At 34.4% G+C, this 23,381-nt stretch overlaps 1 protein-coding gene across 1 annotated transcript in view; it reads left to right on the plus strand.

Moving 5' to 3' along the window:
* Positions 1 to 669: 669 nt before the first annotated feature.
* LOC124368311 (endochitinase A-like) overlaps positions 670 to 23,381 on the plus strand; it is a 71,828-nt gene continuing 49,116 nt past the window's right edge. The window contains exons 1-4 of the mRNA XM_046825585.1: positions 670 to 803; positions 1,470 to 1,751; positions 1,891 to 3,643; positions 5,440 to 5,616. Coding sequence (XP_046681541.1) covers positions 670 to 803; positions 1,470 to 1,751; positions 1,891 to 3,643; positions 5,440 to 5,616 — 2,346 coding nt within the window. The remainder of the gene's footprint in view (positions 804 to 1,469; positions 1,752 to 1,890; positions 3,644 to 5,439; positions 5,617 to 23,381) is intronic.

Here is a 23,381-nt window from a genome sequence, read left to right on the forward strand (position 1 = left end):
GGGTTGTTATGTACACTTTAGAGTGCACTATTTTTGGAGTGTATATATGGACCAATGGCAAAAGGACAAGCCTAATTACTGAAACATGTAGAACTCGTAAACGAGCACTTTTAATAGACAATCAGTAATGCTTTAGTCATTGTTGGAGTCTTCAATTAATCACAAACTAAGCCAAACTTAAAAAGCCTCTGCCTAAACCCAATCAAGAATAAAGGTAAAGAAGTGATCTTTACCTGAAGAAGAGATCAGATTGCAGATCTCGAAACGTAGTTTTACTGATTTTTCGTTTCACTGAACGATGGTAAATGTCCGGAAAATCCTGTTTTCTTCACAATCCTTCCATCGTCAAAAATTGGTATTGGTATAGTATCACCTATAACACCCTTTGACCAGCAGTACAGTGGCACTTAAAAGATGTGAAGGCAAGGCAATGTCAGCAACCAAGCTCTCTAAAGGTATTCTGACAAGGCTGTAAAAAATTTTGATTCTGCAAATACCCAAACTTTTTTGGAAGTCCCAAACTACAATTCCGTAGATGTAGATGTGTTCGTAATGGGCCATTTTTAATATCATCATCTGAGCAATATTTACCAAGGTTACAAAAGACATAAAGACCCTTACTTGGCCCTTAATTTGTCGTCCAAGGTAAGAACCCGGGGATTTGCTAACATGTCGATTGGACCAATGGGTCGGCATGCCGCCACAGCAAGCCCAGCACGGGTTGTCCTGTCGCAGATTTATCCAGCCCGAATTAGTGACGGCAGCTGCCTCAAGAGTCGGGAGTCTAGACAGAGCTGGGTTAGGTCAGGACCGAAATATCACACTCCCCTTCCGCACCTTCCTTCCTTCCGGGAGTCGGGGACAGAGCAGATGTCGTGTTGTGTCTTCCTCAATGCTACACGTGCTGCTTACTACTTTAATTATGATACTGTTTCTGTCCCTGATATATTTAACCCACAAGTAAGTACCACAAGGCGATGAGGGATGGTGGGAACAGAGGTCAATGGAGTAGGTTAATCTCGGTCTAAGTTATCTGCAGACAAATATTTCATTTCGGTTTGCTCCAATTTAAACGTCTTTCAATAAATTAGATAAGATTGTACTTTATGTCATTGTGCAGTTACACTGTAAGAAATGAATTTAGAAGGGTTACGTATGTTTTCTATTATTGCATTACAAAAACAATGAACATGGACTGAGAACTGAAGTATGCTATCTTTATTAGGAGGACATTTTGTAACCTAATACATATCCGCGTGCAAATAACAGTATTGAAATTTTGACGTTTCCCTTCATATACTGTATTGCTATAATAATGGTAATGTTACAGTATGACATTCTCTATGGTACAAATGGCAGTTGTGCATATTTGATGTTTCTCGTGGCTACAAATGGTACTGATGAAAGTATATCTCCTATATGGCTACAAGTTACAATAATGAAAGTGTAATATCTCTTGTGGCTACAAGAGACAATGATGAAAGTGTAATATCTCCTGTGGCTACAAGAGACAATGATGAAAGTATATCTCCTGTGGCTACAAGAGACAATGATGAAAGTGTAATATCTCCTGTGGCTACAAGAGACAATGATGAAAGTGTAGTATCTCCTGTGGCTACAAGTTACAATGATGAAAGTGTAATATCTCTTGTGGCTACAAGAGACAATGATGAAAGTGTAATATCTCCTGCGGCTACAAGAGACGATGATGAAAGTATATCTCCTGTGGCTACAAGATACAATGATAAAGTGTAATATCTCCTGTGGCTACAAGAGACAATGATGAAAGTGTAATATCTCCTATGGCTACAAGAGACAATGATGAAAGTGTAATATCTCTTGTGGCTACAAGAGACAATGATGAAAGTGTATATCTCCTGTGGCTACAAGTGACAATGATGAAAGTGTAATATCTCCTGTGGCTACAAGTGACAATGATGAAAGTGTAATATCTCCTGTGGCTACAAGTGACAATGATGAAAGTATATCTCCTGTGGCTACAAGTGACAATGATGAAAGTGTAATATCTCCTGTGGCTACAAGTGACAATGAGGAAAGTGTAATATCTCCTATGGCTACAAGTGACAATGAGGAAAGTGTAATATCTCCAGTGGCTACAAGTGACAATGATGAAAGTGTAATATCTCCTGTGGCTACAAGTGACAATGATGAAAGTGTAATATCTCCTGTGGCTACAAGTGACAATGATGAAAGTGTAATATCTCCTGTGGCTACAAGTGACAATGATGAAAGTGTAATATCTCCTGTGGCTACAAGTGACAATGATGAAAGTGTAATATCTCCTGTGGCTACAAGTGACAATGAGGAAAGTGTAATATCTCCTGTGGCTACAAGTGACAATGATGAAAGTGTAATATCTCCTGTGGCTACAAGTGACAATGAGGAAAGTGTAATATCTCCTGTGGCTACAAGTGACAATGATGAAAGTGTAATATCTCCTGTGGCTACAAGTGACAATGAGGAAAGTGTAGTATCTCCTATGGCTACAATTTACAATAATGAAAGTGTAATATCTCTTGTGGCTACAAGAGACAATGATGAAAGTGTAATATCTCCTGTGGCTACAAGAGACAATGATGAAAGTATATATCCTGTGGCTACAAGTGACAATGATGAAAGTATATCTCATGTAGCTACAAGTGACAATGAGGAAATTGGAGTATCTCCTGTGGCTATAAGTAACAATGAAGAAAGTGTATTATTTCCTTCGGCTACAAGTGACAATGAGGAAATTGTAGTATCTCCTGTGGCTACAAGTAACAATGAAGAAACTGTATTATTTCCTTCGGCTACAAGTGACGATGATGAAAGTGTAATATCTCCTGTGGCTACAAGTTACAATGATGAAAGTATATCTCCTGTGGCTACAAGTGACAATGATGAAAGTATATCTCCTTTGGCTGCAAGTGACGATGAGGAAAGTTTAATATCTCCAGTGGCTACAAGTGACGATGAGGAAAGTTTAATATCTCCAGTGGCTACAAGTGACGATGAGGAAAGTTTAATATCTCCAGTGGCTACATGTGACAATGAGGAAATTGTAGTATCTCCTGTGGCTACAAGTGACAATGAGGTAAGTAGAATATCTCCTGTGACTACAAGTGACGATGATGAAAGTGTAATATCTCCTGTTGCTACAAGTGACGGTGATGAAAGTGTAATATCTCCTGTGGCTACAAGTGAAAATGAGGAAAGTGTAATATCTCATGTGGCTACAAGTGACAATGATGAAAGTGTAATATCTCCTGTGGCTACAAGTGACAATGAGGAAAGTGTAATATCTCCTGTGGCTACAAGTGACAATGATGAAAGTGTAATATCTCCTGTGGCTACAAGTGACAATGAGGAAAGTGTAGTATCTCCTATGGCTACAATTTACAATAATGAAAGTGTAATATCTCTTGTGGCTACAAGAGACAATGATGAAAGTGTAATATCTCCTGTGGCTACAAGAGACAATGATGAAAGTATATCTCCTGTGGCTACAAGAGACAATGATGAAAGTGTAATATCTCCTGTGGCTACAAGAGACAATGATGAAAGTGTAATATCTCCTGTTGCTACAAGTGACAATAATGAAAGTGTAATATCTCCTGTGGCTACAAGAGCCAATGATGAAAGTGTAATTTCTCCTGTTGCTACAAGTGACAATAATGAAAGTGTAATATCTCCTGTGGCTACGACAATGCTGTTGCCTTGATTACTATTAACAGTACTTGTGACAATGTTACAAGTGTAACTCCTCTTCTAGTAAAATTGGCATTTCTGAATTTTTTATATTCCATTGGTGCATTTGACAATGATGAAGGTGTCATTTTGTTACTTTCTGTGGTTACTAGTGACAATATTAGAGGTGTCTTGTTTCCTGTGGTTGAATGTGACAGTGCTAGGAGTTTCATATTTCCTGTGGCTACAACAATGCTGAGCGTTCAATATTCCTTCTGATAGAAATGGTAATTGTAAAAGGTGGCTGGATCAGGGACGTTTATCAAAAGATGAATGACTAAAACCTCGAAATTGTTGTGGTATAATATGAGGCAAGTGTTTGAGTTAAAGTGAAGTATTTGAAGTTATAAGATTAAAGTTTTTCTACGGTTTCATGTAAACCACGCAAGCTGTCAGGCTTAAGGATTGACGTTTTTGTGGTCGTAATTAGCAAGTTTGATGGTTTGGTTCTGTGTTGGTATTAACAGAAGACAATTTTCAACATAACATACGAATGGCATCTTGAGTTGCGCTACCTTCCAACAACTTTTATGTAAGGATATTAAGGCAGGCAGTTGGGCAGTTTCTTATTAAGGTATGAAGTGTATGTACATTGATATTAAAAACTGACAGATTGAGGACAGTCGAGACATAAAGTAATGTCAACATGACATAGCATTAGATGTCAAAAGTAAGTCCCACCTTGCAAGAGCATGGACGGTTATTGATTGATTGATGCTAAATAGTGAGGCAAGGTGCACGAAGTATGTTTAAATTGTAACAATAAGCTCCAAAGACGTGTCTTAGTACACATTCAGATTGATTATTCGAAATCTTTGAAATCAGGAATGTTCACGTTATTTAGTAAGTAATACTTTTATTTGCAGACATTTGCAAATTCCCTTTCTTTTGTTGATTTCGTCTGCTTTCTCAAGGAAACAGGTTTATTTTATGAAGCTTACTTTGCAATCGTGTACAATAATAGTCCAGGAGCCTACATACAATTTGAATTGCATCATTTGATCGATAACCTTTTTCTCAAATCATATTTATTTTAACTTGACATACTTAATACCAACCAGGATAATAAATGCTAAATCAGCTTCATCAAAGATATACTGAAGACTTCCAGTCCTTTATCTAGTTGTCTGACGGTGACATAATTATTTATGTCTGACGGTTGGTTTTATGTATATAAAGCTAGGAGAAATGTAACAAGGAAGAAATTACTGTTTCATACTTTTAACCCATTCGATACCATCCTACTTCGCCCTTCACCAAAACTAGCGTGGCTGATGACCAATTTCTTTGTCAGGAATACAATTCCTCTTTTGATGTCAGGAAAAACAATGTTTTGTGCTTAATTAGTACAAATTGGCTCCTAGACTACAAACCATTATATCTTCTCAAACTGTTATCTAATCACCTGAGTTGGACATTGGACGAGCTGATTGAATTCTAAGAATTCCTTATCTCCGCATCTCTGATAGTGTCCGGTATTGTAAACAAACTACGCTGCCACAATTTAAATAACTTTTTTGTCGCTTTTAAACAATAATATTGTGTCGGGACGAAACATTAATCTTGTGAAGGAGTAGGCGGAGAGTGAGTGATGGTTGCAGATTGGTCTGCCCTGACAGTGTGTGATGGCAGACAGCGCCTCCTGCGGCCGATTACGAAAATAACGTGTGACTAACCGTGGCCTTGGCCGAGAGAGCGGGTGAACGTCCAGCGAGCGTTACGTCAGGGCACGGGCGCGCCACGTGGCGTAGTCGAGCACTACGGCAGCTGATATCTGCTGAGTGCCGAGTGCGGACTGCGGAGTGCAGCACGTCTCCCCCGGCGACTTTCACTGGTTCTGGCGGAGAAAGACTTGCTCTGCTGGTCAAGGTTTGTTCGCAGGGGCCTGAGAACGTGCTTGGCTGTTGATAGCGCCCGGTACAGATACTTACCACGAAGTCGCCTGCAGTGATCGACGTGTTGACGGGTGGCAGGGACAGCTTCTACTCTGCAATAACCTATAACCAAACGATTAATTAAAGCATGATATGGATATTGGAGAAGCCTTCTCATCAGGTTTAAGCAGCCTGTGATAGTTTTTCTTGAAATATTTCGACATCCCTTTTGAGAACCATCAGATTAGATCATAACTTCAAGAATAAAGTTTTTACTGAAATCAATGTAATTTATTGAACTTTCTGTGGCTTAAGAATAAATCTGCGGATCTCTAATCGAGAGGTTACGGGTTCGATTCTTAAAGAGGCTATACACATTTCCGAACGCTTTTGAACCGGTTTACCTAAAAACGTTTAGTATAATAAACCAACACTCCAAAACCAAAACAGATTTTGGTCAAAGTATTTGACATGGCGTTTTTGACAAACCGGTTGATATGACATCTTTTTTGGAAAATCCCTTTTAAAAACTTTGACGCCATGTCCACCAAAAAACTCCAGATAGATGATAGTCAAGACTTCTTTTATACCCTTCTGAAGCTAAATAGTAAGAGAATCATATTTTTTTATCCACACATAAAGATATCAGAGTTAGGTTAACAGTGTACAGTGTAGTTGGTCAGGTCCTGTCAGTAATAAGAACATTTCTAGTGTATACAAAGTATTTTTAACGATGTTTATAACGATAACGGGTTTTTTCTTGAGTGTTTGTTATTGACGATGGAAGGTTTGAAAGGATAACAGGATTTCGGACATTTGCCATCGTTGTATGTTACAAAAGGTATAACAACGTTTCGAGGATTGGAATCTATCATCTTCGTCAGGTGGGGGGGGGGGGGTATGAATGCAAACAAAAATAAGAAACAGTAGGAAGAAAAGAAGGAAAAGAAAAGGGTTCAAACATACCCAACAGCTTGAAGTCCAGTCCAGACGTTGTCACTGCACAGGATGCAAGTCCCGAGCACAAATCACGAGAATCACAATCACACCAGATACCGTATCCTACTGTAACTCGTGCTATTGTGATGGCGGACCGGTTTCAAGAAACAATTATAATTCGGTCTTTTCGTTCTCATTTGAGTTCTATTGACATGACATGTATACAGTGTGAATTAAAAGTACGGATACACTCTGTTTAGTTTTTGATGGATAAAGATGGAGGGGTGGAACTCGGGACACCTTCTAGGAAATAGAATTGAACTTTTTAGTCACTGTTATAACTTTGCCCCTTTCCCCAAACATGGGATTTTGTGGGGCGGCTCAAAATTGTTAAATGTAAGACCCCATTAAGTGACCACCTTATTTGAAAGGTCTTGATAAAAGAAGAGCAATAGCTGAAACTAGAGCATCCTAACCCCAGTACGAAATGGTAGGTCATTAAAATTAATTAAATTAAAAGCATGTATAGATCCTGCTCAACCTTCAATGGACAAAGAGGAAACTCAGGACATCCCTCTAAGAAACAAAAGTGAACCATTTCCCCAAAACTGGCTTTTTGGGGGGCAATTTACAATTTTTAAATGTTACAGCAGCACTATTAATTACAATTGCATTAAACAATAAAACGGTTAAAACTTACTAATAACCTGTGTTTTTATAACAGATGTTCAAATTGATGTCCTAGGACAGTTTTAAAATGTCCAAACCTGTTGTAGAAACTTGAAATGGCACGCTGCACAGTGCTTTGACCAATGGACAAAAACAAAAATACCCTTTTAGTCCTTTTGCTTTTTTAAAAAAGGTCAACAGAGTTGTAAAATGAGCCTATTTACAAGAACTTACTGGTTTTACAGTAACACTCACTCGGTCATTAGTGACCAGTCATAAGTTCAATTTAGGAGTGTTCCGTTTACATTGCTTTTAAGTGTAAGTGAGTTAAGCATAAAGACCACTTTTTGCACTCTGGACACATACTGATAAAACCACCTCTAAGCGGTCGTGTATATTGAAGATTATGGTAAGTACTTTTAAATTATATAACATCTACAATATAAAAACAACCATACCCGCAATTATTTAATGGTTTGTTTAAGGTTGGTATTAAAATTGCTAAATTGTATTTTTAAACTTTAAATAAACTTCTGCCAATCAACTTATAATTAAACCAAATTCGTTTTTATACACTACTAAACTTTAAATTTTAATGTATTTTATTTGAATCTGTTTGCGACTTCAGTTTCTTTATAAATTTTTCAGGCAGTGGCATATCCATGCAAAATCGATTCCTTGTAAACCTATGGTTGACAAGCGAAAAGAATAGTTCACCAGTATTGCGGAAAAATGGTTCACTTCTAAACGTACATGGCGTCTAAGAAAATGTAATTCAGGAAATTGCAGCTTGGAGTACATTTTTTTTGCATAAAACTGAGTAATAGGTGATGTACAGATAAAGACAACCTTGCCATGCAGTCTGATAAAAGTCCTTCATAAGAGTATTTCCGGCCCAAGCCATGCCGTGGAACACCGAAAAAACCCTTTGAGGAAAAATCAACAAAGATTACTAGAAGACGGTAGCAGAACTTGTAGGCAGCAGTACACCAGAAGAAATTAAGTTCCCTGCTAATGTTACAGTGGGCTTCTTAACTTCTCAACGATCTTCTCTTACTTCTAATTAAATGTTGGCACTTTATTTATCAGAGCGGAAATATAATGCGTTAACCTCTGATGTTGATTCTGTAAATTCAGATTGTTTTACTAGTTTGTATAAATTGAATCAAGCTAAATAATATATTATTCCAATTGAAGTTAAAGCTAACGAATCATCTTCTGAGGTAAAATTTAAGCTTTACTTCAAATGACATATCAAACTTTAATACAACAATTGTACTTTTAAGGAAATAACCTGGATTCTCTGAAACGTACTTTGCAAGTGTGTGTTTGTTGGCAGCAATGGACACAGCCAAAACAAAGATATCATGATGTAAGAAATAATAGTAGTGATGAATTTAGTTTCTTAGCAGCCATGCAACCTTTGAAATTTATTGACATTAAGGCAGGTAGGTTAGTGTGAACTAATTCCAAACTATTTTCTACTGTCTGCTGTAGACCCATTAATTTCATGTTCCAAAAAGAGACCCCAGATCTTTTGCGTAATGAGAAAAGATAAATGAAATAACAGATCCTAATTTTATATCTGCCAATGGTCAAGATATTGGTGGATACTTAACAATTAAGTAGTGAAGTTAACTCCATAGGCGGGAGTGTAGTTAACACCTTATCAGACAGTAATGCTACTGCTAATTGTGGAGCTACTCTAACGCTAATGAATAGTGAAAAGGTACTCAAACGTCCTCTACCATTTTAAAACTGCCGATTCGGTTTTGTACGTTGCACTATTGGATCAGGGTTTTCGAATGCATCCTCCATATTGGGTATAGAATACCAATAAAAATTTGGCAAATACGAGAAAATGGCAGTGAGTAAGTTGTAGACACAAAAAAAAGAATACAGTCCGAGTTTCGAGTCAAAAATGATTAAATTTTAAATACACCTAAACCCGGTTACGGTGAATCCAAAAATATTATTTACCAAATTCAATGCGCGTTATTCCCTAAAGATTAAATTGGCTCAACATCAAAGTCTCTGAGAACAAGAATGACAGGGCACACGTATGCATATAAACATAAAAAGACAGAGCAACCTGTAGTGGCATATGGCTTGATGCATAGTTTAAATTTTGAAAAAAACATATTCAGTGAAACCAATAACAAAAATTTCACAAAATTTAAGTACAAAAACCCTAAGAACCATGAAACAAGCCCACCGGCTCGTCACCAAATCAAAATTTTCAAGTGGATTAAGTTTAAGGTAAGTTAGTCCACAAATTTAATTAAAAAAAAATCAAATCATATGTTTCATTTTCTACCTAATTAATTCTTTATTTTGATTTCCTGTGTTGATTATTGTTTTATGTTTTTAATGATCTTATAGCCCTACAAGTTTGTTTAATTTCCTGAAGACGGTTTAAACAGAAATATAGAAATCGTTTATTAACATCGTATTTTCATTATCTATATATGATTATCTTCATAATTAAAGCTAGATGAAAAGAAACCAATCTAATTTCTTTAACACATCAAGCAGCTATGATGAAAAGGCTGATTCGATGTGAGTGCTGAATTTAGTTCTTGTTTTTAATTTATACTCCTGAAATGTGGAAATATTTTTGTAGTTTGGGTGTCATGATGTCAAAACGATGTTGGGGGGTTGTTTTGAGCGTCTTCGTTCTTCGACAACGACTATTTTTGAATCCCTTCAAACGAACATGACCAGATTTCAAGAGTCAAGTCGCAACAGCATCAGATTTCAGATGCTGCATGTAAGAGGAAGGTGAACTGGAGGTAAATTCTACATTCACATTAATTTATATATTTTAATAATAGTTTAACTTAACATTCAGATCAAAATTACCATTAAAATTTAGAAACTAAGCAGATTTATTTTTTTTATAACAAACAACGATTTGATAATTATTGTTATTACTAAATCACTTGGTCACTAAAGACAAGAAAATCAGGAAAATTCTTATTAACTTAGTCCTAAAAATACATTTGTGCTGCTTCCATTCCGAGCATTAAATTTAGGGTTGAGTAAATTTAGGGGTAGAAATGTCATGTCACCTTGGAAGAAAAGGGGTGGGACTAACTCTGTTCCTACCTCTTCCAGTGAAAGGGGGCAGAGAATACGTGAAGACTATACTCCTTCATGTTTAAGCTTGAAAGCCTCTTTAACATTACAGATGCAACACCCTCTCCAACAGTCATCCTCCGCAGTACCAAATATGCCATCACCAAGCCATATTATCCCAGTAGCTAGACATTTGGAGTTAGTGATGTGCCGCTTCTGGACATCCAATGGGTTGCCCAAATTTAAGCGATTTTGCCATATCCTTTTAGGTTCTACTGGTAGGTACAGTATAACTCAGCCAGATGTGATTAAGTCAGCTCCTGTGGTTGCTTAATCACTTGATCTGATCGGAGTATATGACAGCTAAATATTTTTGTGTATACCATACACTTTTTTGTTTCTCGTTCTTTTTGCTCGGCCGTTATGTTTTAAGTTGTTTTTTGCGCATGTTCATTTGTTATAATAAATTTCCTGGTGTTCATTTATGTTGCTGAACGTGATCAGTACACGTGGTACTAAGGCCATAGGAACTTTTATTAAATTACTTACTAATAAATTAATTAAATTCACTAATCAAAAAGACATATTCAGGTACATCATCATATTTTAGTAGTTTTTGTTGTCTGCTTCTGATTGTCCTTAAGCTAATTTACTTGCAGGCCAAAGGAGAGGTTTTGCAAACCAGCACTACCTTAATTTTGATTATGTCTCACTATACACACGAAGACATTTGACACTATATAATTAGCATTTTGTGAATTGATTTGCATGATGTTTTGTGTTACATGATAAATAAAATATCTCAGATGTCTGTGAATGTGCATGATTAAGGTTATCGACACAAATAAAGCAATTAAGTGTGATGGTTTTAGCCGATTGTTTCACTCAGAATATTCAATGATGTCCTATCGACATAGCGCTGAACTGTAATTGTAATAGGGAGTTATTGGCGCTCCTCACTTTACATTGTCAGCGCTTGAAGTAATATCTAAACAATTTTATTCCCACAAAGACTGGCCTATCGGTTATGATCAAGACCTTACTTCAATCAAAAGGAATATTAGTAAACTGTCTAAACCATCCCTCTGAATTGGAGCCTGATCTGATTATAGTTGAAGTTGATATGAAACACTGCAGTCGAATGCATTTAGGTTACAATCTGTTCAGTGTAACGCTCCTGTCAGTGATATATTCTTTCGTTATCGATCGCTCAAACATGTAGTAGTGCTATTATAGTGCATAATGTTTATGAATGTATTAAGCCAATGTAGGAGAAAAGTGTTGAGTTTTCAATGGTTAACTTGACATTTGCTTCTGCTGACTTTGATTTTTAAGGATTTTCAGTAAATAAAATTAAACTTGGCTTTACTGGAGGTGAAGTTAGGACTATGAAGTCCTCTCTTCAACTTAATCTTAATAAACTTTATCCTAATGAAGACACGAAAAGGCATTTAAAAAGAACATAATAATTTTCAAAAATACCCTAAAGATCTACCTTATTGGCAACTCAACTTAAAATAACAATTGAACGTAAAGTCAGTATGTACGATTACGAAAAACAATGGATAACCACAAATTAATAAAGTATCCATTCAAACCATTCAAACATTTGGCCCCGAAACATGCTCCCGGTGACCTACACCGCATCTCACCCACCACCCACGCTACATTTCCGTGTCCTCACCCTTAAAAGAGAACGCATATTTTCTTATTGGGAAGCGCATTTCACAGTCGACAGGCAGTAACAGTGAACGATTTATAGTAGAAACTGGAAGATGGCTATGATAGAAGAGATGTTGCCCTACAAATAGACAGTTCACTGATGCTGGAAATAGAAATAAATCTTTCGAGCAGATAAGGTAGGTACAAACTGTTGCTGTAAGAAAAGTAAGAATATGTTAGTCATGGATTTCATTATGGATAGCGATTGATAAAAATGAGAGACATGATCACTCTGTCTTAAATTTAAAATAAATCTTATTCAATAGTCTGCCCGAAACCTAAACGTTCGTATTCTGTACACAACGTCACAATAGTTAAAATGCGGCTTGCTCAGAGTCTAACATAATTTTTATTGTCGAAGGTAAAAATAGAGCTCAAACTGTAAGCCAGTTTTTCCTGGTATTACATCCCTCAACAACCTGATTTCCATCCCAAGTTTTGTCATAATTATTAGTCCAAGGTTATTCATCTCCTTTGTTTGAAGTTTATTTTTGGCGATAGAAGGATTGTGAAGGAAACAGGATTTTTTCCGGACATTTGCCATTGTTCAGTGAAACAAAAAATCAGTAACGCTACGTTTCGAGATCTGCAATCTGATCTCTTCTTCAGGTAAATGACTAACCTAATACATTATTACAAACTAGGTTGAAAACAAACACATCATACCGATCATAGCGTTGTAACACAGCTAAGTCAGGAATCACAACCACCGTGTTGTGTGTCAACTTCAGTAACTATAAAACATGCACTTAATAACAAACTATTCACAATACTAATAATTAAAACTGAACTACAGAATACAGGACTATACGTCTGCATTCGTCTACCAACCACCTACGACTGACTCGCCATACAACGCTTTGGTATGATTTGTTTATTTTCAACCTAGTTTTGTAAATTATGTATTAGGTTAGTTATTTACCTGAAGAAGAGATTAGATTGCAGGTCTCGAAACGTAGTTTTATTGATTTATTTATCTTACTACAACATTCAAGTTATTTATTATCAAGTTTAAATCCTCGGTTAGTATAGAGTCAATTTTACCAAAGATTTTTGGAGCAACCAATAAGCATAGTCTGCTGGGTCATGCTTTAATTGAGTTCAATTAATCCATATCCGAAAGTTCATTTCGCAATTGCATCGATGTCTCTACTCGTGAAAGTGACAGTAGCGTTGTTTGCTGAAACGCATATATTCCGGGTGAGGCAATCCAAATTTTTTCTTTTATTTTATAATTTTTCTCAATTAAAAGATAATAATTTGGATTCGAACTCAGTACCTTAAGTTTTTGGAGGTTAATAGCCAAAGTGTAATATACCTTAAAAAAATTACCTAAAAACAGTCTTTTGCTTATTTTTCGAAAACCATTGGAGATCAGAAAAAAGTGTTATACAAACTTTGTTTGTTTTAACGAGATCTTTAATATTATGTTCAACATTATATGTAGCTATTTAAAAAGTGTGATTTTTTTGAATATTTTAAAATTTGAATTGGGGGTCAACACCAAAATACTCTTAAAAGTAGTCATGTGGCTTATCAGAATGAAGCTGGTTTTCTCGTGAGTTAGAAATCGGAATCAAAATGAACAATACTGAAACTGATAAAAAATAGAGTGTTCTGTAAAATTTCAACATTTGTAAAAAAATGCGGCCTCCATTTTGTAGTCATGTGGCTTAACAGAATGAAGCTGGTTTTCTCGTGAGTTAGAAATCGGAATCAAAATGAACAAAACTGAAACTGATAAAAAATAGGGTGTTCCGTAAAATTTCATCATTTAAAAAAAAGCTGCCTCCATTTTGAAACAGCTTAACATAAGTAAATTATGTTTTTTCCAATGAGCTCACTTTAGCGCGACCTTTAAAATGATGTATTATTTACTCTATACTTACATTTAAAAAACACTCCACTCAATTTTGGAACACCTGTACATAGATTTTGGTGAACATATTTTCAATGGACACCCCGTGGGCGTTTTATGGAGAAAGCGCTTTGGTTTATGTCAATACACCAAACCCTTCTCTCACATATAAACTGTACGGGTGGTGCGCCTCACCCGGTATATTTGCAAGCTATCAACACTTAAGTGAATTTTAGAATTACTTATCACAGTTGTCACATTTTGTACATACAAATAAAACCATAAAGGACCAAGTACAGAGCCTTGTGGAACACATCTAAAGGCGGTTCTCCATGTCGAGTTCTTTTATCCCTTATTCTCAAACATTGTTGGCGTTCATGAAAATAAGATTTGACACAGGTATCAGACGAAACGTACCCATATGAGTTTTATGAGGAGAAGTGGATGATGAACACCATCAAATGCCTTAAAAAGTCGAAGAGAGTTAACTCCATCAATTTCGAGTTGAATATCATTTATAATTTTAAGAAGTGCTGCAGTTGTACTATTGTTTGTAAAGAGACCAGATTTAAAGAAAGAATATTATACCGTTGGAAATAGATTAAAAACTGCTGATGTGCTAATCTCTCCAGACATTTAGATGAATCTGAAATCGGAGTGTTGACTTAGGTAAAGGATTTACCAAAGCTGGTTACCAGTGCTCATGGTAGTCCTGAGAATGGCAACCTCAAAAAATTGTGATAGAGAACTGACGGTCAATTGACCACAAGGAATTGCATCAAGCTCAATGACATAATCACGAGTTACAGAAATACTGACAGGGATGTTGACATTTATGACATTCAAACAAATGGGAATAGCGACGGACTTGCCAACGTCATGGTCTTTCAACTTGAATCGGTAATAGACACCGTGGGTCCTCTCATTCCATCAAGGTAAAAATATCTCTTCAAGCATTTTTCTCAGGATATTCTTGCAAAAATCGATGAAACTCTCTTACAGTAACCATTTCTCGAGAACAAAACTCTGCATTATAAGGCTTTTTCATAATATTGTTATAGGTTGTTATTATTGTTATATAGTTTCTTGTATGTTCAACACTTTTGTTTCATTCACTTGGTTTGATTGTTGCGCATTTCTTTTTTATATTGCATCTTTTAATTTTATCTATAACTTTTGTTTTTATTGAAACGTGGTTGTTGTTATTGAAATAAATAACTGATTATTTTATTAATTAGTAATATTTTCCCTAAATAATCTTTAAGGGACTAAAACATAAAGCCTTTGGTTACTGATGTATGCATTATCGATATTAGGACGTATCTACTATAAATAAATAGACTACTACAACTTTGAAATATTCTTTTCCACTGAGATTTTGTGATTGTTAATACACTAAATATTATAAACTTAAAAGTACATAAAAAATTAAGAATTCACAGTTTATCGAAGAGTCATACAAAATTGTATTTCTTAACGTAAAATAAAAAAAAAAAAATGGGTGATTATAGTTTTGTCTGTACCGTTTAGTAAAATAAGACTTTTACACGAGTGGAATTCTTGTAAAGTATGTTATTCCTACTCAAAGAAAAAAATAGTTTATTTTAATGTTTGGTAAGTACTTTTTTACTACTTTTATTTGTACATATAAAAAAATATAAATACGCAAGTTACTGTTACAGAATTCATTTATGTACGTGACGTATCTACTATAAATATATATTATATCTTTGAAATATTGTTTTACACTTAAACTTTGTGATTATTAATACACTAAATATAATCAACTTAAAAGTACATAAAAAATCAAGAATTCACAGTTTATCGAAGAGTCATATAAAATTGTATTTCTTAACGTAAAATAAAAAAATGGGTGATTGTTTATAGTTTTGTCTGTACCGTTTAGTAAAATAAAACTTTTACACGAGTGGAATTCTTGTAAAGAATGTTATTCCTACTCAAAGAAGAAAATAGTTTATTTTAATGTTTGGTAATTCATTTTTTACTACTTTTATTTGTACATATAAAAAAGGTATAAATACGCAAGTTACTGCTACATAATTCATTTATGTACATGACGTATCTACTATAAATATATATTATATCTTTGAAATATTGTTTTACACTAAAACGTTGTGATTGTTAAATACACTACATATACTCAACTTAAAAGTACATAAAAAATCAAGAATTCACAGTTTATTGAAGAGTCATACAAAATTGTATTTCTTAACTTAAAATAAAAAAGGTGATTGTTTATAGGTTTGTCTGTACTGTTTAGTAAAATAAGACTTTTACACGAGTGGAATTCTTGTAAAGAATGTTATTCCTACTCAAAGAAGAAAATAGTTTATTTTAATGTTTGGTAATTCCTTTTTTTAATACTTTTATTTGTACATAAAAAAATATAAATACGCAAGTTACTGTTACAGAATTCATTTATGTACATGACGTATCTACTATAAATATATATTATATCTTTGAAATATTGTTTTACACTAAAACGTTGTGATTGTTAATACACTACATATTATCAACCTAAAAGTATATAAAAAATCAAGAATTCACAGTTTATCGAAGTGTCATACAAAATTTTATTTTTCATGTAAAATTAAAATTAATTATAGTTTTTTCTGTACTGTTTGGTGAAATAAAACATTTACTATGTGGCATTCTTGCAAAGAATGTTATTCCTACTTGAAGAAGAAAAGGGTTATTTTTATTTTTGGTAACAATATTTATTATTATAACTTAGGTTTTTAATTTGTTTTATATAAGATGCATGTTTTCTGTTGCAGAAATCATTTATGTACAGGACGTATCTACTATAAATATATACTATATCTTAGAAATATAGTTTTCCACTGAGATTTTGTTATTGTTAACAAAACACACACACATTATTAACTTGAAATATGTATAAACAATCAGGCGTAAACAATGTAAAAGTATCATAAAAATTGTATTTTTAATTTAAAATAAAAAAATGGGTGATTGTTTATAGTTTTGTGTGTACTATTTAATGAAATAAAACATTTGCACACGAGAAAATTCTTATTCTTTATATAATTATTCCTACTTGAAAAAAAAGTTCATTTTTATTTTTGGTAAGTACATTTTTTATTACTACTTTTATTTTTACATTTGTTTTATAAAAATATGCATGTGTACTGAAACAGAATTCATTTATGTACAAGTTTTATAAGTCATGAATTTTCACTCAAAAATAAAGTTACATGCACAAACGAATGGTGGAAACAGAGTGCCAAAAAATGAGTGCGGTTAAGATCGTTGGCATTCCTCACTCACAAAAACTTTTATCTGGTACCCAAAGGGTAATAAAAATAATAAACGTTTCCAATACCCGGAACACTGTAAAAAAGATGATTTTTATTTTTGGTAAGTACATTTTTATTACTACTTTTATTTTTAAATTTGTTTTCTAAAAAGATGCATGTTTACAGTTAGGTACAGAATTCATTTATGTACAAATTTTAAAAATCATTAATAATTTTCACTCAAATAATAAAGTTGGATGCAAAAACGTAAAATATTGGAAAACAGAGTGCCAGAAAAAGAGTGCGGTTAAGGTCGTGGTCGTTGGTATTCCTCACTCACAAAACATTTGTCTGGTACCCAAAGGGTAATAAAAATAATAAACGTTTCCAATACCCGGAGCACTGTAAATATATCGAAAATACTGGATATATATTATTGGGGTATTGTCCTGTTGAGGTTAAAACATGCTTTACCACAATAGGCCTGTGCTGTAGCCTGTGCTGAGATCGACGATGACCTATTTCCTGTAGTCGATACTGCAGTGTCGAGCCGCACTGTCTAGACAGCAGGTGAGTGGGGGGGGGGGTTGTTACAGTACGCACAGCACTGCACACGCAACGTTCGGCCCCCCTCTGCACCCCCCACCAACCCCACTAACAACTATCTCTGCATTGTTTTCGTCTGAACCGTCCGTCGTCGGCTGGTCCAAAAAGGATTATTGATTAGTCGTAGAAAGCAGTGCTAGTAAATTCTTATTTATTAAAAAATTAAAAATACTGCGTAGCCTACATGACACTTTTTATACTAGTGTTAATGTAACACCCTCCTGTGGTATTTTATAGCTGACTGTAAATAAAATACCTTGAATTTTACCCTTTTACGCCCTTATATTTGATGGTATAACTATGGGAGGTGTCTCGATTTAAAGGTGTGCTGATTAAAGATTCAAACGATTTTTGTTTTTTTTTATAACAAATAATAAAATACAAAGAAGTTCAAATTTGTTTTGTAAAACCTGTAGATAAATTTTGAAGAAAATATGGCATAGTAATCGTGTATTTAAAATGAGACACCTCCTTTAATTCTAAGATCAAAAATAATGGCGTAAAGTGCTTGATGTTAACGTTGTTGTCATGGGAAAAAATTGAGATAGCCGCAAATACAGCCGGTTCTTAATATAAGCATGTATGCTAACCAAGAACGTATTCAAATATTTGTTGTTATAAAATCTTTGGAGGGTTATTTTTTTGTTTTTCTTTCAATAACATATGACACACAATTAGGGCAACCATACGTCAGGCTTTAGGAGGGCATGTCCTCTCTTTAAATGTTTGTCCTTGTGTCCTCCCGGCTTTTGAAAATTATCTAATATGCCCAGCTTTTTGGGGACCTTTTAAATGTTCGTAAATAGTAGCATCTAATTACAAAAGTCTTCCGATTGCCGAAGTCCCGAAGATAGGCCATGAAATATTATTGCAGTGCACACAAACCCATGGCAGTAGAAGTGCTATTAGATTATTATACATAGTGAGTTTTATGTCCTGGCACACCTGGATATAATTTAAACGGCCCGAGATATCTATGTGAAACCTTGACCCTACCTATTATAACATATTTTTTAATTTTTCAAGTTGTTGAAAATTTTGCCCCCCTTTTCTAAAGAGGGGCAACTAAGCATTTTCAAATACAAACCCCTATCATATGACCCCTTATTTTAAAGGGAATAAAAAAAGAAATCCAATAATGCAAACTAGAGGTCTCTACGTTTATTTGAACAGATGTTATGACAATTTTACAATAATAAAATCAGTAACTGTCTTGTTCCGGTTATACTAACATGAGTCAACACTAACGCAAATTCTAAAAACAGTAATGTTACCTGTTTTAATGTAGCAGGTGTTCAAACTGTTCACCTTCGGCTGTTTGACAGCGTGCTAGGGATTTGTATTTGAAAATGTTTAGTTGCCCCCCTTACCCCCCTTTAGAAAAGGGGGGCAAAATTTTCAACAACTTGAAAAATTAAAAAAATATGTTATAATAGGTAGGGTCAAGGTTTCACATAGATATCTCGGGCCGTCTAAATTATATCCAGGTGTGCCAGTACATAAACTCACGCGTTATGTACGTTATGTACTGTCTATAGTGTCACTGACTCACTGTTGTTTCTGTCTGCTCAGCTGCACTTGCGCTACTATCCCTTGATTTTCTATTATATGTTAATTTTGTAATAATGCGTTATATATTTTTCTGCCATAGTGATAATATCTCATATACAGGTATGTCTGTTAGTACAGCTTGCTAATAATGTATCGAATCAATGCACTTAATTAATATCAAAAAATATTTTAATATAATTTAAAAAATGTGGGTGAAAATTAGTTCTAATATTTAAAGAGAACAATTATAGAAATAATTAATTCAATCTTATGCAACATACAAAATAATAGCCTTAGGTAATACTGTTATCCATCAATATAATCTTTAATCAAATTTCATTTTTCGATTTATATGCCAAAACGAATTCAATTTGAGCTTTTTATTTGCATTATAATATGCTTAAATACAGTACTAATATATAATGTGCATTTTTTTCATAATGCATAAATAAATGTTTTTCGCAAAGTTTATATAAGATTATTTAATACTGTTCTCCTTTTTGCTTTAATGTCCTCCTTTTTCACCCTCAAAAGTCCTCCTTTAAAAGTCTGGTCACCCTGCACAAAATGGCATATAAGAAACATTATCTACTCAGATACATATTCCAAGATAATCGATAAAAAAATACTTTTGATTATTAAGTGTATTTTTCCTAACCAGTTGGCATATATTTGTAAACTATCGCACAAAATAAAGATGGAGCCTCACATTCTGTATCTAAATATACTGCAACACTGCAAAATTGATAACGGAACCTAACTTAGTAACATATCAATCACTGTTATTCTCGAGTTAGTTAAGTTAGTTATATAACTTGAGAGCAAATGAATGACCGTGTAGGTAGGTTAATTGTGTTACTGAACCATTGCAGAGTTGAACCATTCAGAGTTCATTGTCTAGGGTTGGACCTTTTGGAAATGGGCCGTCCATTATACCTAACGTTGCTTTGTTCAATTACTTTATGAACTCATTAGTAGGTTAATATTTTATACAAATTAAATTTCAAGGCGCAACTAATAAGATAATTAACAATGCAATATATAACGGTTTTGTATTTTTTGAGTCAAGTTAATTTTTCATTTTTCCATTAAAAATGTATATAAATTAATTTTAAATATTTGGTGCTTAAAATTGCATTTAGAGTAGCTGGGATCAGAATTAGTTAGAAGGAAATCATAAAAATAATATATTATCACAACATAAAATTTACAAAATTACAACTACAATTACACTTTTCTAACAATATGCGAACGCTTTTCAATCTGACACATGCAGAGTTCCGAGAACACATCAATTCGTTTACATCCCTCCATCTGGACCAAAGTGTATTGACCCGAACTACTCCAGCATGTAGACTACGCATGATGTGTAGAAAAAATTATTTATGTGTCAGAACACCGGCGCGACACTGCTGAGGTCACCAAAGCACGCGTGACTGTTCCTGGAAAACGCGTGACGTAACAGTACGCATAACGTGCATGCTCGGAATTGTACTGGACACACTCGTTTGCCACATTTCTTCTTTCTTGTTTTGGTGGTTCACATAAAAAATCTCTACATGGTAGTAATAAAACCCAATTAAACCATATAAATTTGTGGTAAACGTAATTAAAAAACGACAAACTGGGTTAAATAAAACATAAAAATAAAAAACAACATAGTGAAATCCAGAGTATATTAAACAACATTCTAACAGAAGATTTTGCATTTATCTTTACAACAAATCCTATATGTTATGACTATACTTTAATTAATTGCTTATATTTTCTGTATCGTCTTTACATTTAAGCTCTGCAGTCTCTACCTACTACTGTATGGAGCTCACGAGTAAATCGCGCTATCCTCCTGTCAATCACTTTTCATACATTTCTAAAAACATCACGCATGGTAGACTATGAATAATTTACTTAGGTTTTTTGATAAATAACGTTATGTATATAGTTTGTAATTAAAATAAATTGTTATAAATCAGACTACATGTTTTATTTAAGTGGAACAATTTTATGTTTGCATAGTATATTAATTGCGTTGTCTCGGTTGTTGTTTTATTTTGGTCAAATAGGCTATTTTTATTTGTTTGTAATTATTTTAATATTATTGCAATATAGTTTAGTATTATTAATTGTGTAGTTATCAATTTATGTCATTCGTTTAAACTTCATGCATTAAAATGTATTGATAAACATATATACAAAAGAGTCGTCCGCTTTGTATCAGTTACCATAAATTAGGAAATCGATTTAAATAATAAGCGTAAATTTAAACAGGCACTATACATATGTTAAATGTACGACAATTATGAATAAATTGAGATAATTTCTAAATTACGAGTACTGAAACAACAATGCATTAGTTTAATTATACTGTTAACAACGACTAAAATTACTCAAGTTCAACAAGACACATGAACACAGTATGGCAAAGGGTGACACTGGTGTGGGCAGGTACTATAGTACAGGAGCGAGGAAAGTATAACTGCATAATTTTGGAATGGCCAGTTCGAGGAATTCGCTCAAATCTACCCTGCTCCTCATCGCTACAATATTCGTGAACTTCGTACAGTAATTACTCCACCAGAAACTGGGATATACCCCATATTCAACATCTCCATAGCAACACTCAAAAAGTCCACGTCATTTGTTGGTCCAAACATATTCAATGCTCTGCTGATGAATAATTTAAAGGCTTGAATAAGGCAGATCCTAAAAAAAAATTAAATCATTACTTCATTAAACATGCATTGTATTCCGTTGACGAGCTGTTTTAAACGGAATTTCAAAACTTAACAACAAAATAATGAGTAATTTAAGGTTCATTTTAAGCCTCACTGACATTTTTTCTAATCATACTTGACAATCAATGTACAGGGTGTAAAAAAGTCCCGCATTGGCTGGCTCGGTATCTCCCGAACGATTACAGGTAAAGCAATAAAACTTGGTACATCATTACTGCACCTATAAATATACTTTTGAAGTAACAACCATATTTTGCCATGACGAGGGGAAATGTCCCACATGGAGTCATATGAAAATCTAAAATGAGAGCATAGGTCGAGTAGTACATTAAATTAAAGGTCTTTATTAGTAGAGTACATTACCGTAAATCCGACCTCAAGAGGATCACTCTTTAAAAAGTTACGCTGGTTTAAAGTTTGAAATATTTACAATATAGGGTCTGTTTTAGATGGTTTAATATTCTTGTCTTTGCTCAAGTTGTGAAAGTTAAACTTAGTAAATGAATACTGGACTTATGAAATAGTTTTTAAGGTAGTTAGTGACTCTTCAAATCTAATGGAACAATTATTATTGGAGTAAGTATTCATTTATTGACCGACTTCTAGTTGGCTATTAGAACGTGTTTACTTTTTACACAGTACCTTGTGAAAATTATTATTGAATTAATGAAAAGAATTCACACCTTATTTCAATTTTGACAGTTAACCACAACTTAATGTCGAAATACAGGGACACCATTGGTATATTTACGGCTATTGTAGTTTAACCTGTGTTCAACAGAGATTTCGGAAAAAGTTTAAATAATTTTTGTTTTTTTTTCTTTCTTATGGCAAGAAGCTTTTAAATTGCACTTAGTCATGTAAGAACATTTGCGCTGCTTCCGGAATGACAGGAAGGTAAGGTTTGGGAGTAGGGGCCGCGTCCTATCGAGATCCATGAGGAAGAATTAGGGCACTACATCTCAAAGTCGTGTCTCCCCGGAAGAAGGGGAGGCCAGCTTTGAACCAACCTCTCCGGTCAAAGTAGGCAGGGGGTAGCACACCCTTGTTGAGGCTAGCAAGAACCTCTGAGGTTAGGGAACAAATCCCACCAACTCCAACAGTAATCTCCCACTGGACCTATTGAATTGCCCTTGAACCCTAGAATCTGGAAATTTGCGGTTAGTGATGTACCGCTCCTGGACATCCATAAGGTTGCCCAGATTGAAGAGACACATCGGGTTTTGCTGTGCCCAATGATGGGTTTAACCAGCCAAAAGTGATCCCTGCTGAGTAAATAATTTTTGTTACTATCAGGCTTACTCTTTGCTTTCAAGACTATAAA

This window comes from Homalodisca vitripennis, chromosome 8 (genome assembly GCF_021130785.1).
Source record: "Homalodisca vitripennis isolate AUS2020 chromosome 8, UT_GWSS_2.1, whole genome shotgun sequence".
Classification (NCBI taxonomy): domain Eukaryota; kingdom Metazoa; phylum Arthropoda; class Insecta; order Hemiptera; family Cicadellidae; genus Homalodisca; species Homalodisca vitripennis.